Source organism: Pinus tabuliformis, chromosome 4_2 (genome assembly GCF_031772625.1).
Source record: "Pinus tabuliformis cultivar Carrire ecotype Pingquan chromosome 4_2, CPIR1, whole genome shotgun sequence".
In the NCBI taxonomy this organism is placed as follows: Eukaryota; Viridiplantae; Streptophyta; class Pinopsida; order Pinales; family Pinaceae; genus Pinus; species Pinus tabuliformis.
In genome coordinates this window covers 117,911,113-117,936,008 of record NC_142304.1, presented here as the reverse complement: position 1 = coordinate 117,936,008, position 24,896 = coordinate 117,911,113, and the positions used below count along the sequence as shown (strand labels likewise).

The following is a 24,896-nucleotide window of genomic DNA, read 5'->3' as shown; positions in this document are numbered from 1 at the left end:
AAATATGAGTTCCATACCCTAATACATGACAAAATTCAATGGAAACATTGCAATCCCCCAATCCTGAAATCCTGAAAAACTGATAAGTCTGCTGGATTTTGAATGAAATCTAAAATTTTACTTTCTCCATATGAAATCCAATGAGGACGAAACCACTCTCAAACATCCTGAGTCATTTCATGGTAATGTTAAAAATTTAAGTAAAAGGATGAAAATGAAAATTAAAGAAAATGTCACTTTTACTTTAAGAATTTAACATTACCATGAATAGCATATCAATACTAGGGCCTAGACTTGATCATTAAGTTTCCCCACTCAAAAACTATTTGTTTCTTTCAAAAAAAATTGCATTTCGAACATTACTACAAAAAAAAAAATGCAAAAAAGGCAAAACGCTCCCGAAAACCCTCCCGAAAAGGCAGGGAGCGAATTTTTTTTTAGGGAGCGCGCTCCCAAAATCGCTCCCTTTTCGGGAGCGATTTCGGGAGCGCGCTCCCGAGTCGCTCCCGCCCGGAGCGCGGATCGGGAGCGGGAGCGAGGGGGGGGGGGGGGGGGGGCTCCCCCGCAACACTGTCCAAGACCAAGTCCAACCGTTCTGAATGATGTGTTTCCTTTGTCCAAGTCAAACTCAGTCAATTTTCTTCCAGTAGCACAACTTCGACTCCCAACTTCAGAATTTCAGCGTCTATTGTAGGTTTGAAATTTTCTTGTGTCCATAGGGATATCTTTTGATTTCTTGAATGCAATACTTTCGTCAAATATCACATCTCGACTGACTTCTATTTGGTGCCCTTTTATGTAGATCCTATAGGCCTTTGAAGAATTACTGTAGCCAACAAATGTTCCCTTCATGCATGTTGGATCCAACTTCTTTCTCTTGTCCTTCAGTATATGAATATAAAAAGAACAACCAAAAATTCGGAGATGATCTATGCTTTGTTTCTTCCCAGTGAATACTTCTTCAGGAACCAAGTTATCTAGTGATTTGTGGGGACTTCGATTTTGTATGTATACAACTGTGTTTGTTGCTTTGCCCCACAACAATTTCAACAAATCTTGATCATGTAGCATTGCTTTCACACCTTCTTCAATGGATCGATTCTTTTGTTCTGTGACTCCATTTTGCTTGGGATTATATGGGACTATCATCTCCCTCTTAATCCCAGACTCCTTACAACAAGCTATAAGTTCTTTTGAAGTATATTCTCCTCTATTATTAGATCTCAATATCTTGATTCTTGTTTCTGTAAGGTTCTCTATTTCAACTTTGAACTCTTGAAATTTGGTAAAGAGTTCATCCTTGGATTCCATTATGTAAACCCAAGTTTTTTTTGCGCTGATCATCTATAAATGTGACATAATATAAATGACCTCCAAGTGACGTTGGAGTCATAGGACCACAAACATCGGAATGGCCTCAAAATGGCTCCAGAAGTTCAGGACCCAAAAAATTGCCAAAAATAGTAAATTGAAAAAGTGAAAGAGACAGTGTTGGGGTCCAAGTGGAATAGGCAGGTGGCCACCAATATCCACTTGGATCATTCCTCCCCCCTTAGGAAGAAATGGTCCCCATTGCGTTGAGTGCCTCCATGAGATGGGGAAACTTATGCTGAACTTGGTTCTTGGTGAGACACTTGCCTTGGTGAAGGACTTGGCCAGATTTGACAACCCGATATAGTTGGATCTTTTGCTGGCGAGTGCTCTTGATCTGTGTGTCCATGATCCGATCAGTGGTGGCCTGTTCCATGCAGTCTGGGTTTAGCTCTGTTGGTGTGAGCTGTTCTGCAATGTCAGATGTGTCCAACAATGGTGGGAAGTATGGCCGAAGGCGATCTACATTGAACACTAGGTGCAGACCAAGGAATGGTGGGATGCTAAGCTCGAAGGCATTGTCACCGACAGCCTTGGTGATGGTGTATGGCCCATATCGGAGCGGGCGAAGCTTGTGGTGGGGCCCAACAAGGCGCTCTTTCTGCAAATGAAGCCAAACTTTGTCGCCCACCTGGAACTTGTGCAGCACTCGATGTTGATCATGGCGCTGCTTGTACTTAGCATTAGATCTGTCCAATATATCATGGACCTGTTGGCGGATGTGTTGAATGCACTCAATGAAGCTGTTAGCCCTTTCAGCTTCGGACTGCACGTGAGCCGAATCTACCTGAGTGGCTGTAAATGGTATGGCCACATCAATGGGGCATAATGGCTGAAATCCCAGCCCTACCTGAAAGGGGTTGTGGCCTGTTGAGCTGTGGAGAGCTCTGTTGTAGTTGTGTTGGACATAGGGGAGACTTTCATCCCATGTGCGTGGATGCTTCGAGTTGTACATGTGCAGAATGTGTACGATCATTTTGTTGACAACCTCTATTTGGCCATCATTTTGGGGATGGAAAGCCGTGGACTTAGTGAGTTTTGTATCCAACATTGACCAAAGACTTGACCAAAATTCACTTAGGAACCTGCTGTCCCGATTTGAGATAATGGACTGTGGGATCCCAACGTGTACCTACACTTGCTCGAAGAAGAGCTTAGCAGTGGTCTCTGGTGAGATATTCTTCTTGCAAGCCGCCATGATGACCATCTTAGAGAATCTGTTGACGACCAGAAAAACGAAATCGTTGCCGTGCTTAGTAGAAAGAAGGCCTGACATATAATCCATGGAGAGACAGATTCCCAAGGTCGGTTAGGAGTAGGTAGAGGAGTATACAAGAATTGCTTCTTGATGGTTGGTTTGGCAATGGCACAGGCGGTGCAGGATCTAATGTACTTACCAACAACTTGACGAAGTTTCGGCCTATAAAAATACTTCTGCAATACAGTCACTGTTTTCTCTACTCCAAAATGTCCAGTGACCCGACTGTAGTGCGCCTCCCAAATCATCTTGGCACGCTCACTTGAAGGAACACGTGTCCCAAGTGGCATAACAGACTACAGTTGCATCTTGAAGGTGAAAATTTGGAACTTTCTTACCTTCCAGGAGTGTTTGGTATATGATGCCGAATTCTGGATCACTCTTGTAAACAGGTGGATACTCGTCCCACCCCGATGTCTCGTGTCCACAGGAGTCGAGCACAGTGATCAGCGCCATGACCGGTGGTATGCTAAGGCAATCAGCGACATTATTGGTGTTGCCCTTGTTATACTTAATGTTCAAATGGAACTGTTGCAAATAGGTGGACCATTTCTGGTGGCAATCATTCTGCAACTTCCCTTGTGTCTTTATGAACTGTAGAGGTCGGTGGTCTGTGTGGATGACCGTTGCCTTACCCATAATGTAATGCTTCCATTGACGACAAGCCTGCACAATGGAATACATTTCTTTGTCGTAAGTGGGGTAGTCTAAAAGTGTCTCACAGTGGTAAGCCATTGGATGCCCATGTTGAGTAAGAACTACCCCAATAGCATAGTCAGAGGCATCTGTCTCAATCTCAAATGGTTGTTGCAGGTCTGGTAATGTGAACACTGGTGCAGAACATAGGCGATTCTTCAACTTGGAGAACGCTCGCTGCTGGGTTTCCGACCAAAAGAACTTTGCTTTCGCTCCGCCCTTGGTGACTTGACTTAAAGGACAAGCGATATGAGAGAACTCCAACACGAACCTGCGGTAGAGATTTTCAAGACCCAAAAAGTTGTGGAGCTCTGTTAGAGTGGTTGGGGTTGGCTAATCTTGAATGACTTGTGTCTTGGATGAGTCCACATGTACACCCTTCTCATTAATGATGTGCCTCAGATATTGAACTTGGGTCAGGCCAAAGGTTCATTTCTCCAAGTTAGCACACAACGTGTTTTGTCGAAGGGCTTGAAGGACCTGCAGAATATGGTGGAAGTGTTCTTCCCAACTTTGGTTGAAGATCAAGATGTCATCTAGATACACCACCACGAATGCATTGGTGAAGGGCCGCAATATGTCGTCCATCAGTCTCATGAAGGTTGCAGGGGTGTTCGTCAATCCAAACGGCATGACCAACCATTCGAAAAGGCCCTCCTTGGATTTGAAGGTAGTCTTCCACACATCAGAGGGTTCGATAGGCACCTGGTGATAACCTGACTTCAAGTCAATCTTGCTGAAATATTTGGCCCCCTTGAGCTGGTCCAGAAGGTCATCAATCCGCGAGATTGGGTACCTATTTTGGACAGTGATCTTGTTCAGCGCCCGATAGTCAATACAGAGTCTCCAGGTCCCATCCTTCTTCTGTACCAATACAATCGGGCTCCCACAGGGTGATGAGCTTGGCCTGATGTGCCCTTTCTGCAGTAGTTCCTGAATCTACCTCTTGATCTCATCGTTCTCCATAACAGAGTGTCGATAGATCGGTCCATTGGGCAGCGGCGCGCTCGGGGTCAGATCGATGGAGTGCTTGACCTGACAGTGCAGAGGTACCCTTGTGGGTGAGGCGAAAATGTCCTTGTACTCCTCCACGACCTTGTCCATTTGTTGCTGTTGTGCAGAGGAGCCCTGCCTGGAAGCTGTGGCCACAACCTTCTTCTTGCCTTGGGGGCGAATCATAAGGAAAACGAATTTCCTGGTCTGGGAAATGATCTTACTGCATTGCTTTGCAGTGATCAAAGAGATGGCGGTAGGCAGGGCTACCTCCGATATCCTGTACAACTTATTAGCCAAAGTAATAATCACAGAGCGAGGTCTAGACTCATATACAACATGTCGCTTCCACAAGTATGGTTGTCCTAACAATACATCAGAAACTTCAAGAGGAGCAACGTCACACAATACCTCATCTGTGAAGGGCTTGATGCTATAGGGAAGGTGGCATTGCTGGCTGACACGAAGATCTCGTCCTTGGTGAAGCCACCCAATGGTGTACGGTTGGATGTGTTGTAGTCTTTAGGCCTAGCCGCTTCACGACTTTTTCTGAAATGAGGTTCTTTTGGCTCCCACTGTTGACAATGAACTGTAGCGGAGAACCCTTCACCCACATCTGTGAGTGGAAGAGGCGTTCCCCCTCCTCTGGATCTTCAGGCTCAATTTTTTGGATCTTTGTGGTGGCCACGATGGCACTAGGCTTCGCATCAATGATCTGCTTCCCTTTGTCAGTCCCCTTATCGGGTTCTGATTCAGAGTCGGAACCTGCGTCTGATTCGGAAGCCTTCAGCTCAGCCACCGGTGGTTGCTTGGCTCGACACTCACTTGTATTGTGAGTGGAGCTCTCATGGAACTCACACCATTTTCCCGTGTCCTTCTTCATCTTTGTGGTTTTGTTCTTTGCTTGCGGCTTAGGAGGGTTGTCCTGGGTAGCCCCACGTTGGCTTGGTCCCTTGCTCTATGGTTTGGGGGCGGCTTTTCCTTGCTTTGGATTCGTAGCTCCAAAGTCTTGCTTCTTCTGTTTAAACTTCTGCTCAATCTTGACAGCGTACTGATACGTCATGCTGAGTGAGGAAATATCCAGGAACTCCATATCGTCTTGGATGTACTTGTGTAGACAACTGCGGTACTTGAGCACCAAATGCCGCTCAGTATCCTTGATACCCAACTTCGTGCGAAGGGTATGGAAAGTATTTGTGAACTTCGACACATCTTGGTCCCGTCCCTACCATAGTGTGGTCCACTTTATGTATTTATCTTCATAGCTCTCGACAGGGTAATACTGTTCCTTGATGGCGTCTTGGAAAGAATTCCAAGTGGGTGCAGCTGAAAACAGCTAGGGTTCACTCTCGTCCTTTTGTTCACAATAGGTTTCCCACTAGTCCTTGATGTGTGGGGCGCTTTTGAGAAGTGCAAACGTAATATTTTCCCGATTGGAAAAGTCATGAACTGAAAAATATCCTTCCAATAGATTTAACCATTTATCTACGACGTTTGCATCTATCATGCCTTTGAATATGGGAATATCGAAGTTAAGTTGTACCTTAAAAGGAGTGGCGCCTCCAGAGTGGCTGCTGGATGAAGATGCATCGCCTGTGGGTAGCCGTTGAAGGATTTGGGCAAAGTTATCCATCATTGCGTCCCTCTGTTGCTCGAGAGCTTCTTTGAGCAACATTTTGAAAGGGTCTCCTGCCCCCTCGTCTTTCTTTTCTTTTGCCATGGGAGTTTGTCGGGTTTTGCGAGGCTGATCTTGCAATGGTTCAACCAGATTGAGCCATATTTCCTTATACCCTGACCTCGTTGGGGACATGCAAAGAAAAACAAAGAAAGAGTAGACCGCTTTGATACCACTGATACGAACTTAAACAAGAATGCAACAACTTACAAATATAATCATAAACAAAGAGATGCGGCAGAAAAACACTTCATTTCATTAATGGAAAAATATTGAACTATGCTTACAAACAGAATGGAAATAAGATAGCTTGGGTGATGTTAGCTTATCTTTGAGGAGAGATGTGGTGGCTACATGCCTCTGAACTGTCTTACAATGAGGCTCAAAGGCCTTTTTATTATTGAGAAACATCCAAAAACCCTAAACATCCAAAAACCTAACCCTAGGAGATGAAGCACCAAAACTGTGGGCCCCGTTTGGGTAAATTGGTAGATCAACTTCCAGGGGTTGTAACTTTGGCATACGATCTCCGTTTGGCTATCACAATACCTCGTTTCGAAGATCTCAAAGAGAAGGCCAAAAGAAACGAGCGAATTAGTTTGGGACGTTTTCGGTCTCTCCGTTTTCCCTAAAAACGCAGTTTAGGGCCTCAAAATGGCTCCGGAAGTTTAGGACTCGAAAAACTGCCAAAAATAGTAAACTGTGCTACAATTAAGGAAACCGAAAAACTGAAAGAGACAGTGTTGGGGGTCCAAGTGGAATAGGCAGGTGGCCACTAATATCCACCCGGTTCACTAGGGCAATCAAGTATGTCTGAAGGTCGAAGATTCTTGAGCCTATGGTTTGTTTCTGGTATGGAATTCACTGAGGTTTTAGGCCTAATCTGAGGGTATTTGTCCTTCCCTCGAGGACATATATGTGCACTTACTTCCCGAGGCACACATTTTCGGCCTAACATATTTGTAGCATATTCTGAGGTTTCAGGCCTCCATCCCGAGACACTTCATTGATTTTGTGGCAAAGTCTTAAACGAGTTCTGTGATAGGCTTGTGAGAATTTGTGGGTTATTTGTTGGATTTCTACGTGATTCATCACGCTATTTCATGGTATTAACTGAGGTTTTCAGTGCAAGGGTTGGAATCTTTAAAGATTGGTCTACTCGGCCTTGGAAGAGGAGTCTTTTGCTCAAAATCATTTCAATTGGCATCTCTAACATGGTATTTCGGCTGTCTCGGGGCACGTCCCTATGACAACTCAATTAAGAAATTGTGTAAGTTAAAGCACGTCAAACATTTATGCATATCAATTGCAATTGGCTTTGTATTACTATACATAGCAATTGAGAGGAAGCCTTATAGCTTGGTTGAAAGTCTTCATATATGTACGGGAATGAAAGAATAAAAAATTATATCTTATAAAGCTTGTCCTCACTGGTGGATAATTAAAAAAAAAATAATATCTCTATTAGTCAATTATATCCACTACATAAACATTTCAAGGACGCGTCATCAGATCGCTGGTAAGAGTTATTTAAACACGTTGTTAATCAGTGCATAAGTAAAGATGGATCTGCTACGTGTTAAAGTTTGGAGTAAGTGATTATATATTTGCAAATCAGAAATGGCATTTGACAGGACGTGTCAACCTTAGGTGAAAGTATTGTGCGCAAAGATCTTATGGTTTGGAGAACCTGTGTGATGGGATTCCCTGGAGATAGGGAACAAATGACAGAGAGATACCATCGTATAGAATGCATGCACACAGAGCTAGATTAATGTGCAGTGCATTAATATTCTGAGATTTGAGTGACAAAATTGATATGGACAGATATTTGATAGTTGAGGAAGAAGGATACGAGTTTTGTCTGGTGCAAAATGCAATCTAAGGGTGTGGTTGCCAATACATGAAGGTGTGCATAGACGTGGAGCAGAGTCTACGACAGAGTATGGAGAAGTGCAAGGGTACTGACAAAATGCATATTCTTCACGCATTCATGTATCATAGTATACCTTGAAAATAAGTATATTGCAGAGTATATCAATCCCAGCTTGTGTAAACTCTCCTAATGCAAGAAGTGCACTGCAGAAGTAGTATTTCAGTGTGAGATCCTTTGTTGCGTGAAGCATTAATGTGTTGAGTCGGTTTTATATATGATGCCACAATGATTGTCATTTTATTTTGTTGAGTTTGTTAACTATTGGCACTAGTGACTTGATGTACATGGCTTCATGTGGCTGAGTTGTGATGAACTAGGCTTGATCATCAGAGGCTGTGATGGAGATCGACTGCTGGAGCAATTAATGTCATATATACCTGAGCAGCGAAGTCCTTGTATCTCATTGAGCAGCGAAAATATTAGTCAAAGTATTGCTAGGGTTTGATATATATGAGCAGAGGCCTTGTATATGCTTGTAAATTAGAGGTTACTTGAGCAGAGCTGTTATGGCAAGTGAACTTGACATGGTTTTTATGCTTCTAGGATTTGATCTTTTGAGCAGATGAAAAACTAAGTTGACAGGGTTTTCATGTACAAGTTTTGCACATGCTACTGATGTTATTAAGGACAGAGCTTAGTAAATGATCAACAGTGTTGATGTAATGTAAGATGGAATGTGGTAAGTATAATAAACGGAACACCCTATCTCAATCGAGGTTTCCCGAGTATTGGCCCTCCTAGGACCTATACCCATTGGGCCATTAGGGGAGGTCACACTCAACTAGGATCGAAGATTAGCACCCCATTTAAGGCGAGGGAACAACATCAAGGTCAAGACCCTTCCATCTTCCAGGTCATCCCATTATCCATATCAAAAGCCCAAGTACAAACAAGCATAAGCACTCGATTGCGAAATGAATAAAGTGCCTTTTGATCAAAAGCCCACCTTCGTCCATGTGCTCTTGTCAGATGGGTGAGATGTTATATGATTGATGCAAGTGGTGGAAATAAATGGCACATTGTCATCGGCGTGTTAGTTTTTGTAGCATGGGATGGTTTTCTAGTCTCAAAAGTTTGTGGAGAGGCTAAAACACAGGAGTTTTCCAAAATCCAGAAATCGTTTCTTGAAATTCAACCTAGTGATGGCTTAATTAAATTAATTGACCATAATTAAAAATTTCCTAAGTCTAACTTAGTAAAAATGGTTAATTAATAGTAATTAATTGAGAAATGTGAGAATTATCTAGAAACTCACATGGATAGACTTGGAGATGATCTCAACCATCGATTAAGTTTTAATCTTGGCAATTGGAGTCCCAACTAGATTATAAAAAGAGGTCAATCTGTAGATGGAGAACACACCAGTGCAGATACTCAGTCATCTGGGCAGTTCGATTTTCTAGTGCAAGTGATTTAGCTGGAGAAATCGATTCAGAGATCGAGTAGTAGGTGGCAAAGGGGCAACATAACAATGTTCTAGAGGAGTTTCCAGTTCCGGAGAGTCATAAAGAGTTGGCCGAAATTATTCTTCAGGAAGTAGCGCAAGGACTGTGCAATTGCTTTAGCAGAGCAGTTCGATTTGGCTGAAGGGAAGGTCATTTTTCAGTTCCAGAGGCCTGGAAGATTTTCCAGAGTGTTGGAGAGATATTTTCCTAGTCAGCAATAGGCAGGATGACTTGATTGGTAGCGGTTATGGGTTGAGCGTGAGAGGGTCTGTAAGAGGTGATGTAGGGCCTACACAGATGGTTTGGACGACTAGCTTTTCAAAGGCAGTCAAGTGCTGGAATTGCTTGGAGAAAGGGTAAAATCCCTTAGTATATTTTTGCCAGTGTTTCTCTTGGATAGAATCACCAATTTGGCGACATTTTATTGTACTCAGAAATTTTGTTGTTGCATAATAATAAAAAACCCTGGCTGCTGCATCGATTTTCTCACTTTGGGTTTTTTCGGGGACATGAGTCCAAAAATAATGGTGTGATAATTTTTGTGTGTGCTAGCATTTCTTTGTTTATTTTTACTTCCACAACATTTATTTTATTTTGTGAAGAAATTGCAGTGTGATTAATTCTATATTAATCAGAAAATTAATGAATCGAATAATGAGTTAGGAGAACTAATTCCAACTGCTACATTTCAAGGAATTTTCACATGGCTAGTGGTCGCTGTTAGGGGTTGCTGGCTAGTGATTGGATACGAATTGTGGAAGAAAATTTTCTCCTATGGGGTCACCCACTTTTGTTGGGTAACATCTAGCTCCAATTGGGACATGAGCTCAATGTAGAGTGCATGATCCATATGCTTGAACGAAGAGTTCATGAGAACTCCAACAATCCCTTTGACCATAGACCTTTAACCTGCACATTGCAATCAACTTGTTTGGGAGCATGTGAACCAGGAGTAGGGTACCACCTGTGTTTTATATGAAAGTATAAAATTCATACAAGAAAATAAAATCTATTTTAAATGCAATCTAATGTACATGAAACATGCGATGAATGATATTAGAATGCTCAGACAATATGCAATGCAACTACACTACTATGCAATACTAGCGTGCAACATGTGACCTAAGTATAGTCATATAACCATTGTAACCAACATATCATTAGATCAACATAACATATCTTGCCTCTATGAGTCATTAGATTGGACAACCAAAGATCACTTTCTCCTTCGCAAGATTGACATGATGAGTCAGAAGGGTGGGAGGTGGGAAAATAGGAAGACCATGGATTATGAGAAGGAATCATGGATGGAGTGGAAAAAGGGGAATCAGGCCTGCACATCTTTCTTTCAACCTTGAATATAGATAAACCAATGATTAAGTTCAAGCATTTCTCGTCAAAAAGCTTCTTAGGCATGCAACTTTCTTTGATTTCCTTAGGGACATGTTGGGAGGAATATGATGAGGGAAATGGCTAGGGTGGGAAAATAGGAAGACCATGGACTATGAGAAGGAAGCATGGATGCAAGGGAAAAAGGGGAATCGGGCCCGCATCTTAGGATCTTTCCTCCAATCGTGAATATGGAGAAACCAATAATTAAGTTTAAGCACTTCTCCTCAAAAACCTTCTTAGGCATGCAACCTTGTTTGATTTTCTTAGAGACATGCTGGGAACAATATGACGAGGGAAATCGCCAGTTCCTTCAATCTTGAATATGGAGAAATTAGTGATTAAGTTCAAGAATTTCTCCTCAAAAACCGTCTTAGACATGTAAATTTTCTTGATGTTTTTAGGGACATGCTGGGAGCAATATGATGAGCATAATCGTTGGCACGTAAGATCTTGACAACTAGGCTACTCATCATGGTAATCAAATTAAAGAGGGACAACCAGTGCAAAGTTATCTTCTTTAATGCCTATGAGCCCTGTTACCCACCATTTTGTGGGTGATATCCCTGGAGAATTTTTTTCTCCAAGATGGTCCTCAGCTGACAACCAACAACCCTTTGCAACTACCAACTAGCTCATTGTGCCACTTCTCTGCGACTTGAGCTAGCCATGTGGTCCCTCACCCATTTGCCATGGTCGTATGTTTGAAGGTGGGCCTCCCGAAACTAAAGGTATGCCTTGTCATTTGGTAATTGAGTATTATAGTTTTCTTATCATGGACACTTATGGGCATGTATTGATGGGAGAATTCCTCGGAAAGAATGGGCTAGGTCTGTGCTCTTGTCCCTTAGATCCATTTTTCAGTGTGAACCTTGGATTCTAGTCCCATGGGATCTCTTTTACAGACCATTTGGCTTTAGGATGATACTTCATGGGAAATCCTGATTTTGGTTGTGCGGTTCTGCTCCCTCATCCACATATATTGCCCCCTTTCCACTCATTATAACCCCATTCATCATTTCTCCCAGTTGGGTCCACATTTGTCCACTAGGTCCACATAGGGCTAGCTCTCCCCTTCCTCGTGCCCACACCTTGGGTCGGGCCTGGAATGATGCCCTGGAGGTTGATGCAACTGAAAATAAAATTAAAAGCATAATTGGCCACATTCAACAGAAAAATTTACCACAAAATGCAAAAGATGTTTGGGACAAACACATTTAGCACGTGGGCAAAAGCCAACACATGAACTCTACTCCATCATGATGGCCATCACCCTAGTTCCTATAGGCCCTAGATGAGCTTCTTTTATCATTTAGGAACCCATGATTGTCCAAACCCTTGGCGGGCAATGAACTGCCCTACCTAAAAGGGGATATCCATTGCCATATCTCACACATCATGCTCTTACCCCTTGAGCCCCGAGCAATTAATTAAAGAAAAACCATAAAAAGGCAAAAGGAATTTAAGGAAGGGTGGAAAAATCAAGGTGGGGGCACCTCATGTACCATGATTTCTCCCTCCTATACATTATATACCCAAGTGTGGGCTTCCATTTTACTAGCTACCCTTGTACCCCAGCATGTGGCCCAGGGCTGCCCCTTTTCATTTCCCACTCCATTCATCTCTTTATCACATGCCACCACCTTTAAAAGGATATACCTTGGACATATTATCCCCTTTAGAAGTAGAAACCACCTAATGGGATTCTTGGTTAACCCCATTTGGAGCTTGGAGACATTAGCAATATGCCAAAGCCCATTATGGAAGGGCATGCCATTATGAAGTCCCCATTTATTGTCCATGGTTTGTAAGCTCTTTTACTCGATTGCCTTGATGACTTGTTGTACTGGAAGGCTAGGGGACGCATTGGATCTTATGCAAGATTGCTGGTGGTTTACATCTTGGGTTTGGTGTTCCTATACAAGATCTTAACCTTCCAGAGAGCTACATTGGCACATGTAGGGTGTGTGTTGAGAGTCATGGGCCTCCACAACAGTAAACAACACTCCATGGATGCCCAGAGATGTTCAGAGATTAGCTCAAGATTCACTTATTGGACGAGGAAGATGCACTTGGTTCACCTTTGCCTATCCAGACCTACAGTTGCACCATGCACTTGGTAGATGACCCAGGACTTGTATGCTGATGTGGCATCACTTACACCATCTTTTGAGCCCTTGTGGATGGTCTACAGACATCTTCGACTTACTTGGAGACCCATGAGGTCACTTTTGTGGCCTCATAGTAGTTGGGAGCACCAAAGGTTTATTATGTGGAGAACAAGGGGCCAACCCCTTGTCCATTACTTTTGGAAGTCCAATTTATCATTGTGGCACTTATGGACTTCATCAAGGCTCTTAGAGAGCCCAACGACATGCGTTATTGATTATTCGACCTCTTGGGAGGCTTATTATTTTGTTTATGAGCTAGTTTGGTGTGCTTGTCATTAATAGATAGTTATTTGCACATTATTTTAGTTGATGGGCTAATGTAGGCTCAAATTAGGTAATTCGAACTCCTAATGAGTGTATAAATAGGAGAGACATGAATTCATTTGGTATCATCACTTTGGATTGAATCATTCTCTCTCTTGAGAATTTCACGTTTCTTTCTTGGAGGACGAATTGGAGCATCGATGAATTTTGATGTTTGTATTGGATTTTCTCATCTTGGAGCTTCTTTATTGGCAAATGCATTGATGGTTGGATATGTTGAGAAATCAATGCAAGTAGATTAGGGTTTGATTCCTCTTACTTGATAATTACTTGAGTTATGTTGGCTTATTTTACTACTTTATTATCTTAGCTTTCATCCAGCAATTACCATATTATGTGTGTATGAAGATCACAAAAACATAAATATACCACTTATTGACCACATATACCAATTATATGCATAAATGTAAGCACCTCGGACATTGACCTTCCATCTGCATGGAAGCATGCCTGATCTTTTCGTCATCATTGTCAATATTGTATATCTCGAAATATTCTTTTTCTTTATTGAACCAAACAACACTGCATTTTTCGTTACTATCAAATTTGGATAGCTCAAGTTTTGCTCTTCGTTGATATCTAGCTATCGATAGAGCGAAGAAGGGGTATTGATTTGAAAGCGACATATTTGTGTATGGATTCCAGAGCTGCCTATTTTGAAAATCCGTGTTACTATTTTCTTGAGTAGGCATGGAAGATGTCTTTGGAGACTCGGGTTTGTCATGCGAGTTTGACGAGTTTGATGAATCTCGAGAATTGAGATGTTGAGTAGCTTAATTATTGTGGGGTATTTGATTGGGTGTAATCTTCATCTCGTCACAAATACAGGTCAACAATACCATTGGTTGATCCACCTTTTGAAAGGACTGCTTGTTCCTTTTTAAATTCGTTTTGGTTTTGCTCGAGTTGACTCTCTATTCTCTTTGTTGTATCCTAGAGTGCCTCGATTTTTTTGCCTTGTCCAGTCACCTTAGTCTTGAGGTCTAACAATGTTTTATTGAAATCGGCTTGTTCCTTTTTAAATTTGTTCTGGTTTTGCTCGAGCTGACTCTTTATTCTCTTTGTTGTATCTTGGAGTGCCTCGATTTTTTCCCCTTGGCCATTTTTTCGCCTTGTCCAGTCACCTTATTCTCAAGGTCTAACAATGTTTTATTGAAATTGGCCATCGACATTGATGAAGTCATTGCTCAGGTATGTGGCAGTGTATATTTATCCAACTTAACTCTTTTCTTAATTTGACCCTAAGTGTATATTTATCCAGCTTAACTCTTTTTCTTAATTTCACCCTTTTTTTTGTTTCTCTTCCGGAAATAAATATTTATTTTATTAACTATATAGTTGTAAAGAATATAATTAGTAGTTATATGATGATTTTTTACTATATAGCCGTAACTTTATATAGTTATTGATTGATTTAATGAGATTTAATAAAAGGATTTCTTAAGCGGGGTTTGTGCTCAATGGAGATTCTGAACGACACGTTGGTTGATGAAGTCTGCCACATATGATGTAGCCGACAATGTAATAAAGTCAGCGAGATGCCCTGATGTGGCTATGACAGGGTGGTGGAGATGCGGCCACAAATGGAGGGCAAGGAATATAACGCGGAGGATGGCAGCAGGTTGTCGGCACGAATGGCGGATAGTGAGACGGCAGTGGTGTCGGCACGGCGGTGGAACAATGAGCGCGCAGCAAACGGATGAGTGACAGGGTCTGGGCAAAACAGTGGATTGTTAGTGCAGATTGAATTTGTGTGATGTTTTGGTCACCGGGAGCCAACTGCTGGCAATGGAATCTGAGACCGTGTGAGACGAAAGAATGAAGAACATCGGATGTTTGAATAGGAACGAAGACAGTGAAACGAAAGAATGAAGAACATCGGATGTTTGAATAGGAACGAAGACAGGGACATGGGTACGGACAGGAACAGGGACAGCAACAGGTTGACAGCGACGCGGAGAAGGGAATGGATGACAGGGAAGCCGAGGATTGGAACCGGCTCTGATACCAAATGATACACACAAACTCAGTGATATATATATATATATATATATATATATATATATATTAATGATTGAAAATGATGATACAATTGTTTGAGGCCCCTGGCTTAATACTGCCTCGGGTGCCTCTTGGCGAATGGGCATGAGATCATGCCCTTTTCCCTAATTTAACTAATCATTACAGAGATAATTAATACTTAAACTCTACATAGTTTTAACACTCTTTGTTGCATGAAGTAATGTGATGAATTTTTTATTGACTACTATTTATGAAGAATCCTATAAATTGTAGGAGGTGGAGAGTTGTGTGTGGGAACGCATTGAATGTCTAAGTTGATGTATAACTATATGATGAAATGGAGTATACAGCGACACTTGGAATGACTGTCACATTTAGGTGGGTATCGGTTTTTCCTGTAAGATATATACAATTGCTGATGCAGTCTTAAATGGAGTATACATCAACATACTGAATGACTGTCAACTGTAGGTGAATATAGAGTCACAGACAGAAAGACTGCCACTGCTAGGTGGGTATCAGCTTTTCACTGTTTAAGGTGCACAATTGTTGATCAGTATTAAATGTAGTATACAGTGAGACACAGAAGGATGACTGTCACATTTAGGTGGGTATCGGTTTTTTCCTGTGAGATCTATACAATTGTTGATGCAGTCTTAAATGGAGTATACATCAACATACTGAATGGCTGTCAACTGTAGGTGAATATAGAGTGACAGACAGAAAGACTGCCACTGCTAGGTGGGTATCAGCTTTTCACTGTTTAAGGTGCACAATTGTTGATCAGTTTTAAATGTAGTATACAGTGAGACACAGAAGGATCGTCACTGGTAGGTGGCTATCATTTCTTCACTGTGATGATCTACACAATTGCTCATGCAGAAGCAGCAAAGCAAGGCTGGTGACAGTTGGTGATTCTTTTATTACATTTCCAATGGTTTTAAATTGTTATTTATGTGAAAAACTAGGACATAATTTTAATAGTAATTCTGTTAACGAAGTATTTCCAGGGTCAACATGGGTATATTTGAAATTTTGAAAGTCACTCATCTTCTTTATGCTGTTTAACTATAAGGATGTGTTTAAATCATCTCACTATGAGTGTTTTGTTAGCTGAGACGATGGTCCTTGATTCAATAGGTGAGCCATTGTTAAAAGTACAAAGGGTGAGTTGTGCCAGATTGCTCTGATATTTTGCATCTGCTGTTTGGATTCATTCCAATGAGCATGATCAGAGAACTTGACATGCTGAAAGACTGTTTTAGTTTGACCTGTGCATGTATTATAGAAAGGGGTCGATTTGAAGTTAGTTTTAGTTTGACCTACATATGTATTGCAGAAAGAGGGATTGATTTTAAGTTAGTTTTACTTTTTCATTCTCATGTATTACAGCAAGAGCGATTTATCTGAATCCTTAACTCTTTTGTCAAAGAGATTTCGAGGTAGAAGCACTTTCATTTACATTGTGCACCATTCATTACGTTTTGAAAGAGAGAATCCAACTTCTTTAAGGGTAAAACATGTGAACGTAAATGATTTTCTTCCATATATATATATATATATGTTGATGATGATGATTTAGATTTGACGAACCTTAATTTATTGTTTGATTTTCAAGTCTGTGATTATAATTACCTTTTTCTAATGTATGTAATATGTATCATTCAAAAATTGCCCGAGAAGAAAAAATATTGTGCTGAAGGCAATATTGGCTTAAATATTAGAAAGAATTAGTAATAATTTCTTCTAAAATTACATATTCACAGGCTTTGAAGATTTTGGAACAAATACCTCGAAAAACACTGAAGAAATTAGGTGTGGAGACTTCAGTAATACAGCCAGGTGCACTTATTTTAGACTGTCTTCCGGTCCCTCCTAACTGTGTACGAATTCCTGATATGTGGGGAATACCCTTAATGACATCTGTAAGTAACATGATATTTATTATTAGTTCATTTGTCTAATTGCAGTATAAACAACTGTTTTATTATAATTTGGATCTAGATGCTAATATTAAATTTTGATTCACAATATTACTCTTGTTGTCCTAGGACCGTGCCACACACACACTGAAGAAAATTGTTAGTGTTGTTGAAGAGATCAAAGAGTCAAGATCCGGCACGGCTAAATTCATGTCACATGAAGCTGAAGCAAAGGACCTACAATCCTTGTTCACAGAGTATCTGTGTGTAAGGGCAGGGAGAAAGGTATACGGAGTAGACAACTTTGTAGTAGAAAGAATCTTTTGGATGGATATACATCTTGATATGTTATACAATATTTTGTATTTTGACATGCTACTATATCTTTTTCAGATACCTGGAAGCAAATTGCCAACAACGAACTTTCCTGGAAATGCAAAAAGTAAAAAATTAGATTCAAATATGTGGCTGGACAAAATACGAAGTTTTTTTATTAGTAAGAGTTGTGATCTGTCATCTCGATGTGTTGTCACTGGAGATGCATATAGAGGGATAAATGAAATTGGTATACCTTTAGAGATAGCCAAGAGAGTAACATTTGTGGAGCGTGTAAATGTTTACAATAGGGAAAAATTGCAGAAAATTGTAGACAAAGGACAGTGTAGAACCTATGTTGACAAAGGAGGTAATTATTGTTCAAATGCATTTGGAAAAGCAATGAAGAAAGTTGAAATTGGTGAAGTGATTAACCGTGGACTTCATGATGGGGATTTTGTTTTGATTAATCATCCTCCAAGTGTCCACAAACATTCATTGCAGGCATTAAAAGCATACGTACATCCAGGCTCTACAGTGATTATTAACCCTCTCATATGTTGGCCACTTGGTGCAGATTTTGATGGGGATTGCATTCATGTTTTTTATCCCCAATCTTTAGAATCTCAAGCTGAGCTTTCTCAACTTCTAAGTGTGGATCAACAAATGTTTAGTTCCCATTGTGGAGAGGCAAACATAGCACTGAGTGTTGATACATTGTTGGCTGCCAAGCTTCTATCCATCAAATCTATGCTGGATAAAACCACACTGAATCAGCTATCAATGTGGACTTCTGGAACCTTGCCTGAACCAGCAGTCACTAAAGTGCATGATGGAGGGCCATTTTGGACAGCTAGCCAACTTCTTCAGATGGCTTTACCTCCGGAATTGAACTGTGAGGAGAATGGGCTTCTCATAAGCAATAGTGAAATACTATTATTCAATGGTGATAAAACACAATTGCTGAGTTCTCTGACTCAAATTTTTAATGCAATTGTTAAGTGCAAAGGTCCAGGAGCAGCAGTGAAGTGCTTGAATTCAGTTGAAGGTTTTTTGATTGAATTTTTATCCTTAGATGGTTTTAGTGCAGGTTTGGATGATTTGGTTCTTGCTCACTCTGTTTCTCAGAGAAAGATATTTACAGAAGAGCTAGGAAATGAACTTACTGAAATTTCTAGGCTTATGAAGCATGTGAGGGGAGGAAGATATGATAATGCCATCATTTCCCAAGTGGAGAAGCATCTACATGGAGTGCAGGAAAATGTTACCAAGCCTATTTCTTCTTCAAGTTCCTTTTTTCTGATGGTTGACAGTGGAAATGCAAGATCTGCTAAGAAAGTGGTTCAACAGCTTGGATTCTTAGGGCTTCAAATGTTTCAAGGGAGGAAAACTTTTCCTAGAGATTGGCTTGAAAAGCTTTCTTCACATCTTCCACTCAATGGTTCTCTTCCTTTGGATCCACACAAGAAAGATGATTTGCCTGAAGTTTGTGGACTCGTTAAATCATCCTATGTTTTTGGATTAAATCCCTGCGAGGCATTTATTCATTCTGTCTCTTCCAGAGAAGGACTTTTCTGTCAGAAGATGGGAATGAAAGAACCAGGAACACTTTTTAAGAATCTAATGGCCTTTCTACGGGATCTGACGATCTGCTATGATGGGACGGTCAGAAATGCTTGTGGAAAATTTCTCGTGCAGTTTGAATATGGGAACAGAAACTCTTCAGTAGCATGCAATTCATCAAACAAGAGGGCATCTGAGAGTAGCTTGGATCAGTCATCTCCAGGAGAACCCGTAGGGACACTGGCTGCTACAGCAATTGCAAACCCGGCTTACAAAGCACTCGTTGATTCCTTTCAAAAAAATATTTCCCCTTGGGACATCCTTAAGGTAGTTGAGATCATCTTCCTTTTCTGTCATTAGTGTTCTATTTCAGTATGATTTGCTTTTGTAAGGTGGCAGGGCTGAATTTGAAGCCAGTGACAACAGGAAACGTTAATGAGTAGATATAATTCTGCCTTACAACCAAATGATCGACGGGTAATTCTTCACATGAGAAGTTGCTGTGCTGATGAAACACATTTTGAGGAGAAAGCTGCAAGAATTCAAGAATCTTTGAAGAGGATTCCTTTGAAAGATTTTGCTCTCCAAATTGTTGTTGAGTAAGTGGATATCTATGCTGTTCTTTTTGTTTCAGTTGTGTTACATATAACCATAAAGGTATCCTTCTCTCCAGGTCAATCATCTAACCAGTCTGATTCAGAATGCATTTTTGTCTGTGAAGGCTGACCCTGATAAAAAATTGCGGATAAACTGCTTGTTGTTTCAAGGTTTCTAGTTGATGTCTGTCTTCAATTTTAATATTAAAGAACACCCTAGAAGCTTGGATGTTCTATGTTCTCACATTTAATGGGACCTCCTTAAAAATTGTGCAGTTCGAAATTTTAAATTAAACGTGAATATCAAATCCATGATAATTGACAACAAAATGCATTAGTTTCTGTTTTGATCCTCTCTGTGCTTTTATTTTTAAATTTTATTGCAAATGCAATAAAAAATGTCTACACTATAGTAGTATAAACTAGTTTTGATCTTCTACATGCAAAAAGAAGATTTATCCATGGTAGACATGGATTTGTTTCACACAGCATTCCCACTGGTATGAGAAACAATCATTTTACCTTTGACCTTTTGAGAATGTTTCATTAAGAAAATTGAGTTGCTCAACTACATCCCTCTTTAAGTCACAAACACCTTCGCATCTCAAGTACAAGGCCGCAAATATCATTATTATTTTTGGATGTTTAGTGCAAGAATCTATTGTCTGTCTGAAGCCAATTTGAAAATGCCTATACCAAATCTAAGATAATTGATTAAAAAAAATGCCTGAGTTTCTGTTTTGATTCTCTCTGTGCTTTTATATTTTAAATTTTAAAGCAAATGCAATAGAAAATGCATATGCGATAAACTAATTTTCATATTCTATAAGCAAATGGAAGATTTATCCATGGTAGATATGGGCCTCTTTCGCACAGTATTCACCGGTATAAGAAACAATCATTTTACCTTCTACCTATTGAGAATGTTTCATTAAGAAGAAATTGATTTGCTCAACCCAGTCTCCGTTTTAGTTTCGAGTACCTTTGCATCTTATGTACAAGAGGCTGCAAATTTATTTTTGTTTTCGGATGTTTAGTGCAAGAATCTATTGTCAGCCAGCCTGAAGTCAGTTTGATTTCAATTCTGAGGTTAGGTGGAAATCGATTTAAGCTCATTATAGATTTTGCTAATCATGATTCCTTTGATGCTACAACAAGAATCTGTTCCAATGGTGGAACATCTGCTCTTTTTGGATAATAGTGCTTCCAAAATACCATTGAGGCTTTATTGAAACATTCAAGTAATACGCAGTACCCTTGTATGTTAGTTCCTGTCAGTTCTCCATTTACGTTATGTTCATGGTTATAGGAAAGTGCATGGATGAGATTTTTTTTTAGTAATGGTAGCAAGGAACTACTTTTCGATGATATTCCTTGTAGTGCAGCTGCAACTGTTTCAGGTGAGTTCATTTATGCTGTAGTGAGAAAGTCTTGGATTCAAGAAGGTGTTAGTCTCTTCAAGGATGAGAGTCGAGACTACCTCCAAGATACCATTGAGGCTTCTTGAAACATTCAAGTAATATGGGTTTCCTTCTATGTAAATTAGATTGTTCATTCCTCTATTTGCATTGTATTCTTTCATGATTGGCAAAAAGTACATGGACAGGGTGGAAGTTTTATAATGTTAGCAAAAGCTACAACATTTTGCTAATTGTCCTTGTAGCTCAACAACTACTATAGGTGAGTCCCTTTGAGATCTAGTGTTTAGTGTTGGGTTCAACATGAAGTAATATCCATTGTTGATGCAATGTCAAGTCTGTCCATTTCCGAACAAGCCTTGATACACTTTACACATTTTTTTTTTCTTCATGAAGAAAATCTCAAGGGAAACAACAATGCTTCCACATCTTTGTGGATGGTGTAGACTAGTGCCTCTATTGTGTAATAACATGAAGGTGTAGACTAGTGCCTCTAACGTAGGGGCATTTGAACTGGGCATCTAGTGGCATGGAACTCACTGAATGCCTACCGATATTGGTGACAATTGGTTGAACTAACCCTTTGGGTTTAAATGTATGGAACACTTAGCCCCATGTTTGACGACATAAGTAGGAATGAACCCCCTTGGGTTTGACGACATAAGTAGGAATGCAATAGTTGGTACTGTAATGTTCCCATTCTCACTTTCCTCTATAGTACAACCAAGATGGTTTTTTAGGGTATCTGATGGTTAGGCCACAAGAGAAGGATTGCATCATCAAGGATACCAGAGGGGTTTTATGGGATGGGTTTTATGGGATCCAACGACGTTCACTTGGCGTATTCCTTCATTAGGGCTAGTTCAGCTCAGCTTGTTTTTAGTTCCATTGCATTCTGATAATTCCCGTAAAAGGAGGTTATTATTGAGCCTAACTTAATTATGCATAGGGTGGGATTCAGGAGGAATATTTTATCGAACACCTTAGTGTAATAGATTGTTGGAAATAGAACGAGAAGATCTACAAGATGGGATGATGAGATGTGACTTCCAATGGCTAGAGAAAGTATGGTGGACGATTTAATATTTTCTCGGATTAAAACTCACTTAATTAAATAAAAGAAGGGGAAATTATTAATTGAAGGAAAAAGGGCAAAAGTAACTTAAAGTAAAATAAAATAAAATGAAAAGTCACTTAGATGAAGTGAAGAGGGAGCTTCTAGAATAATATTAAAATAATCAAAATAAAATACTTCTAGAAGATTGGAGATCTATCTATCAAGTCTTTAAAAGGAGGAGGAGGAGATCACTTGGGACATCTTGGTTTGGTTGTTCATTTGTTATAGTGAGGTTTGGAGAATGGAGTTCCCAACTTCAACAAGCCCTAAGATGAAAACCCTTAGGTTTCCATTGTGTTTGTTGGATGAAACCCCAACGTTCCTTGAGGAAACTTCAGCTAGAAGTTTCAAAGAGCTGCAACGATAATTGGAGTGAGGATCATTCAGATCCTTAATTGGTGCTTCATTTCTTCTTATTCCCTCTCAAATACCTCTATTGTAATGTCATGTATTATATAAATAAAGTTGAGTTCTAGTGTTTGTTTTGTTTTTCTCTAAATTGGCATGGTTTCTTATTCTGAGTATTCTACAATTTTGTGAAAAGAAAAAGTGCCATCGCTGTAAATTTTCAAAATCAATGGAATTAAAAATAAATGGAATATTTTATAATATCCCAAAATTGTTAGAAATTTATCTATTTGGGATATTACAGTGATATCAAAGATGGTTTTCCTGCAAGCATGAGTGGTTCAACATTAGAAGGCTTATCATCTTTCCCAAGTATTAAATTTGTGAAGGAAATCACAATTATGAGATGAATAGTTGTAGGACAAGTTAAGAACTGAATCAATTTTTTTAATTATTTAATCCTTGAAGGAAAATTTACCATCTCCAGCAGGCCAAATTGGGTTCCTAAGAGTCCGTGTCCATCAATTGGGAAAAATTCCCACAGGGCCTATCACTACCAATTATTCAGGCCAACTAAATTCCAGATTAGAGGCAAGTCCGATAGAGGAATTTTTCAAAATGAGCAGGAAATAATGTGTTGGAAGTTATAAAATGAAACCTTGTGAATGAAGGTGTATTGAACTTGAAGTTAATGTGAATCTGGGTTTGAGAATTGATTTGTGTTAATCGATTTGGTCAAATGAAGTGCAACAAAAGCATGGTTGTAGTCACCTTAGAAAACGTGAATTTTTGTGATTGGAATTGTTTGTTCAACTATATTGATAGAGACACATCACGTTGAAATCGTTAAAGGAGCTGTCTGAGCTGAATTGCTAAGCTAAACCCACTCTAGCATTGGGATTGAAGTTTTTATTAATCACCAACCGAATTGGTGTTGCAGAGGGGCTTCAACGTGAGACAATTTTGATTTGTCAATGAACGGTGTAGGTGTTGGAAAATGTAACTATGTTTGGTCTTCAATAATGTATTTATTAAAGCATGGGTTTCATGCTTGGGTCACCATGTTTTAGGTCAAAGTCCCCATTGAGGACTTCTAGGATTTATTCGAAGTCTAGAGTCATTGTGCATTTAAAGAGACCCTTCTCGGGCTTTTGAATCATGTAAAAGGTTAAGTATTGAGTCAAATATGAATTATGTAACCTCCACACCATGTTGGCCTAAGAGAAGATCAAGTCTGCCTAAGGAACTTATTCGACCCCACAAGAAACCTATAAAAAAGTAAGCTCATCGAATTCATTTGGGGCACCATTCTCTCACACAAGTTCAAAATCTCTAGTAGCTGGGAAAGAGTGCGAGGTTTGTTGCCGAGATGCTGAAATGAATGAGAGTTTGGGGAAGTCTAAGGAGAAAGGAAAAATCGAAATTTTGGTGCCTCTCTCTCTGTTTCGTGGTCTCTGTGAAAATTTCTGAATCTAATAGATCAGAAACCCCTACTGCAATATTTGGTTTACTATCTCCTACTTGTTCTTTACATTAACAAGTTATTTACTTACATAAACATAGAAGTAAACACAAATGCAACCTTCACAAATATACAGATCAACAACTGAAATAAATCGAGACAACACAAGGAACACTGTTATTTTTGGACAATCGTCCCCGGAAAAACCCAATGTGGGAAAACCAGTGCATCATATATGAGGGTTTTATTATTAAGCAGATTTCTGAATATAACTAGAATGTCAGAAATGGCTCACCCTTCAGAGAATACCCCTGGTAGCAATACCTCTATTCGGAGATAGATAATTCCCGCTGATCAGCAACCGGATGAACAATCTTGCAGTGACTCTGACTGTTCCTTGTGCTAAACAGCGAAAGTTGCTCCACGCACTCCTTTGGAACTACGTCACCCTCTAGGAACTATGTCACCCTCTGTCTTTGCATCAGCCAATTAGTTCTCAGTCTGTCCCACAAAATCACATCAGTGTAGCCCCTGAAGCTCTTTGTGTCCTCTGCGTCAACCTCTACGTCAGCGTCATTGGCCCTCTGCGTTTGTTGCGCTAGCCTTCCTAGCCTTTGCATCAACCCTTGTTGCCTCTGCGTCAGCCCTCCTAGGTTCTGTGCTACCTCTTCCGACACTCTGTTGCCTCTTTGATATGTATTTTTCAGCCTTGGATCGAAATCCCTTGCTGAACTGCCCCTTGTTGCAACTGATCACTCATTCGATTTCGTCAGCCAACCTCGCCCCAAAAAATCGAATTCTTGATCTCTCTTGGTGTGTCTCCAACTGACCCTCAAGCCTCCTCTTATACTTTTCTCGTTGACGATTCAATGACT

The 24,896-nt window shown here is 40.2% G+C and overlaps 1 protein-coding gene across 2 annotated transcripts in view; it reads left to right on the top strand.

The window, feature by feature from the left end:
- NRPD1B (nuclear RNA polymerase D1B) overlaps window positions 1-24,896 on the top strand; it is a 309,428-nt gene that overhangs the window by 118,138 nt on the left and 166,394 nt on the right. For both annotated transcript variants that reach the window (XM_089428292.1, XM_089428293.1), the window contains 4 exons: window positions 17,047-17,205; window positions 17,332-17,487; window positions 17,596-19,407; window positions 19,507-19,679. In XM_089428292.1, the coding sequence (XP_089284418.1) occupies window positions 17,047-17,205; window positions 17,332-17,487; window positions 17,596-19,407; window positions 19,507-19,679 (2,300 nt within the window). The remainder of the gene's footprint in view (window positions 1-17,046; window positions 17,206-17,331; window positions 17,488-17,595; window positions 19,408-19,506; window positions 19,680-24,896) is intronic.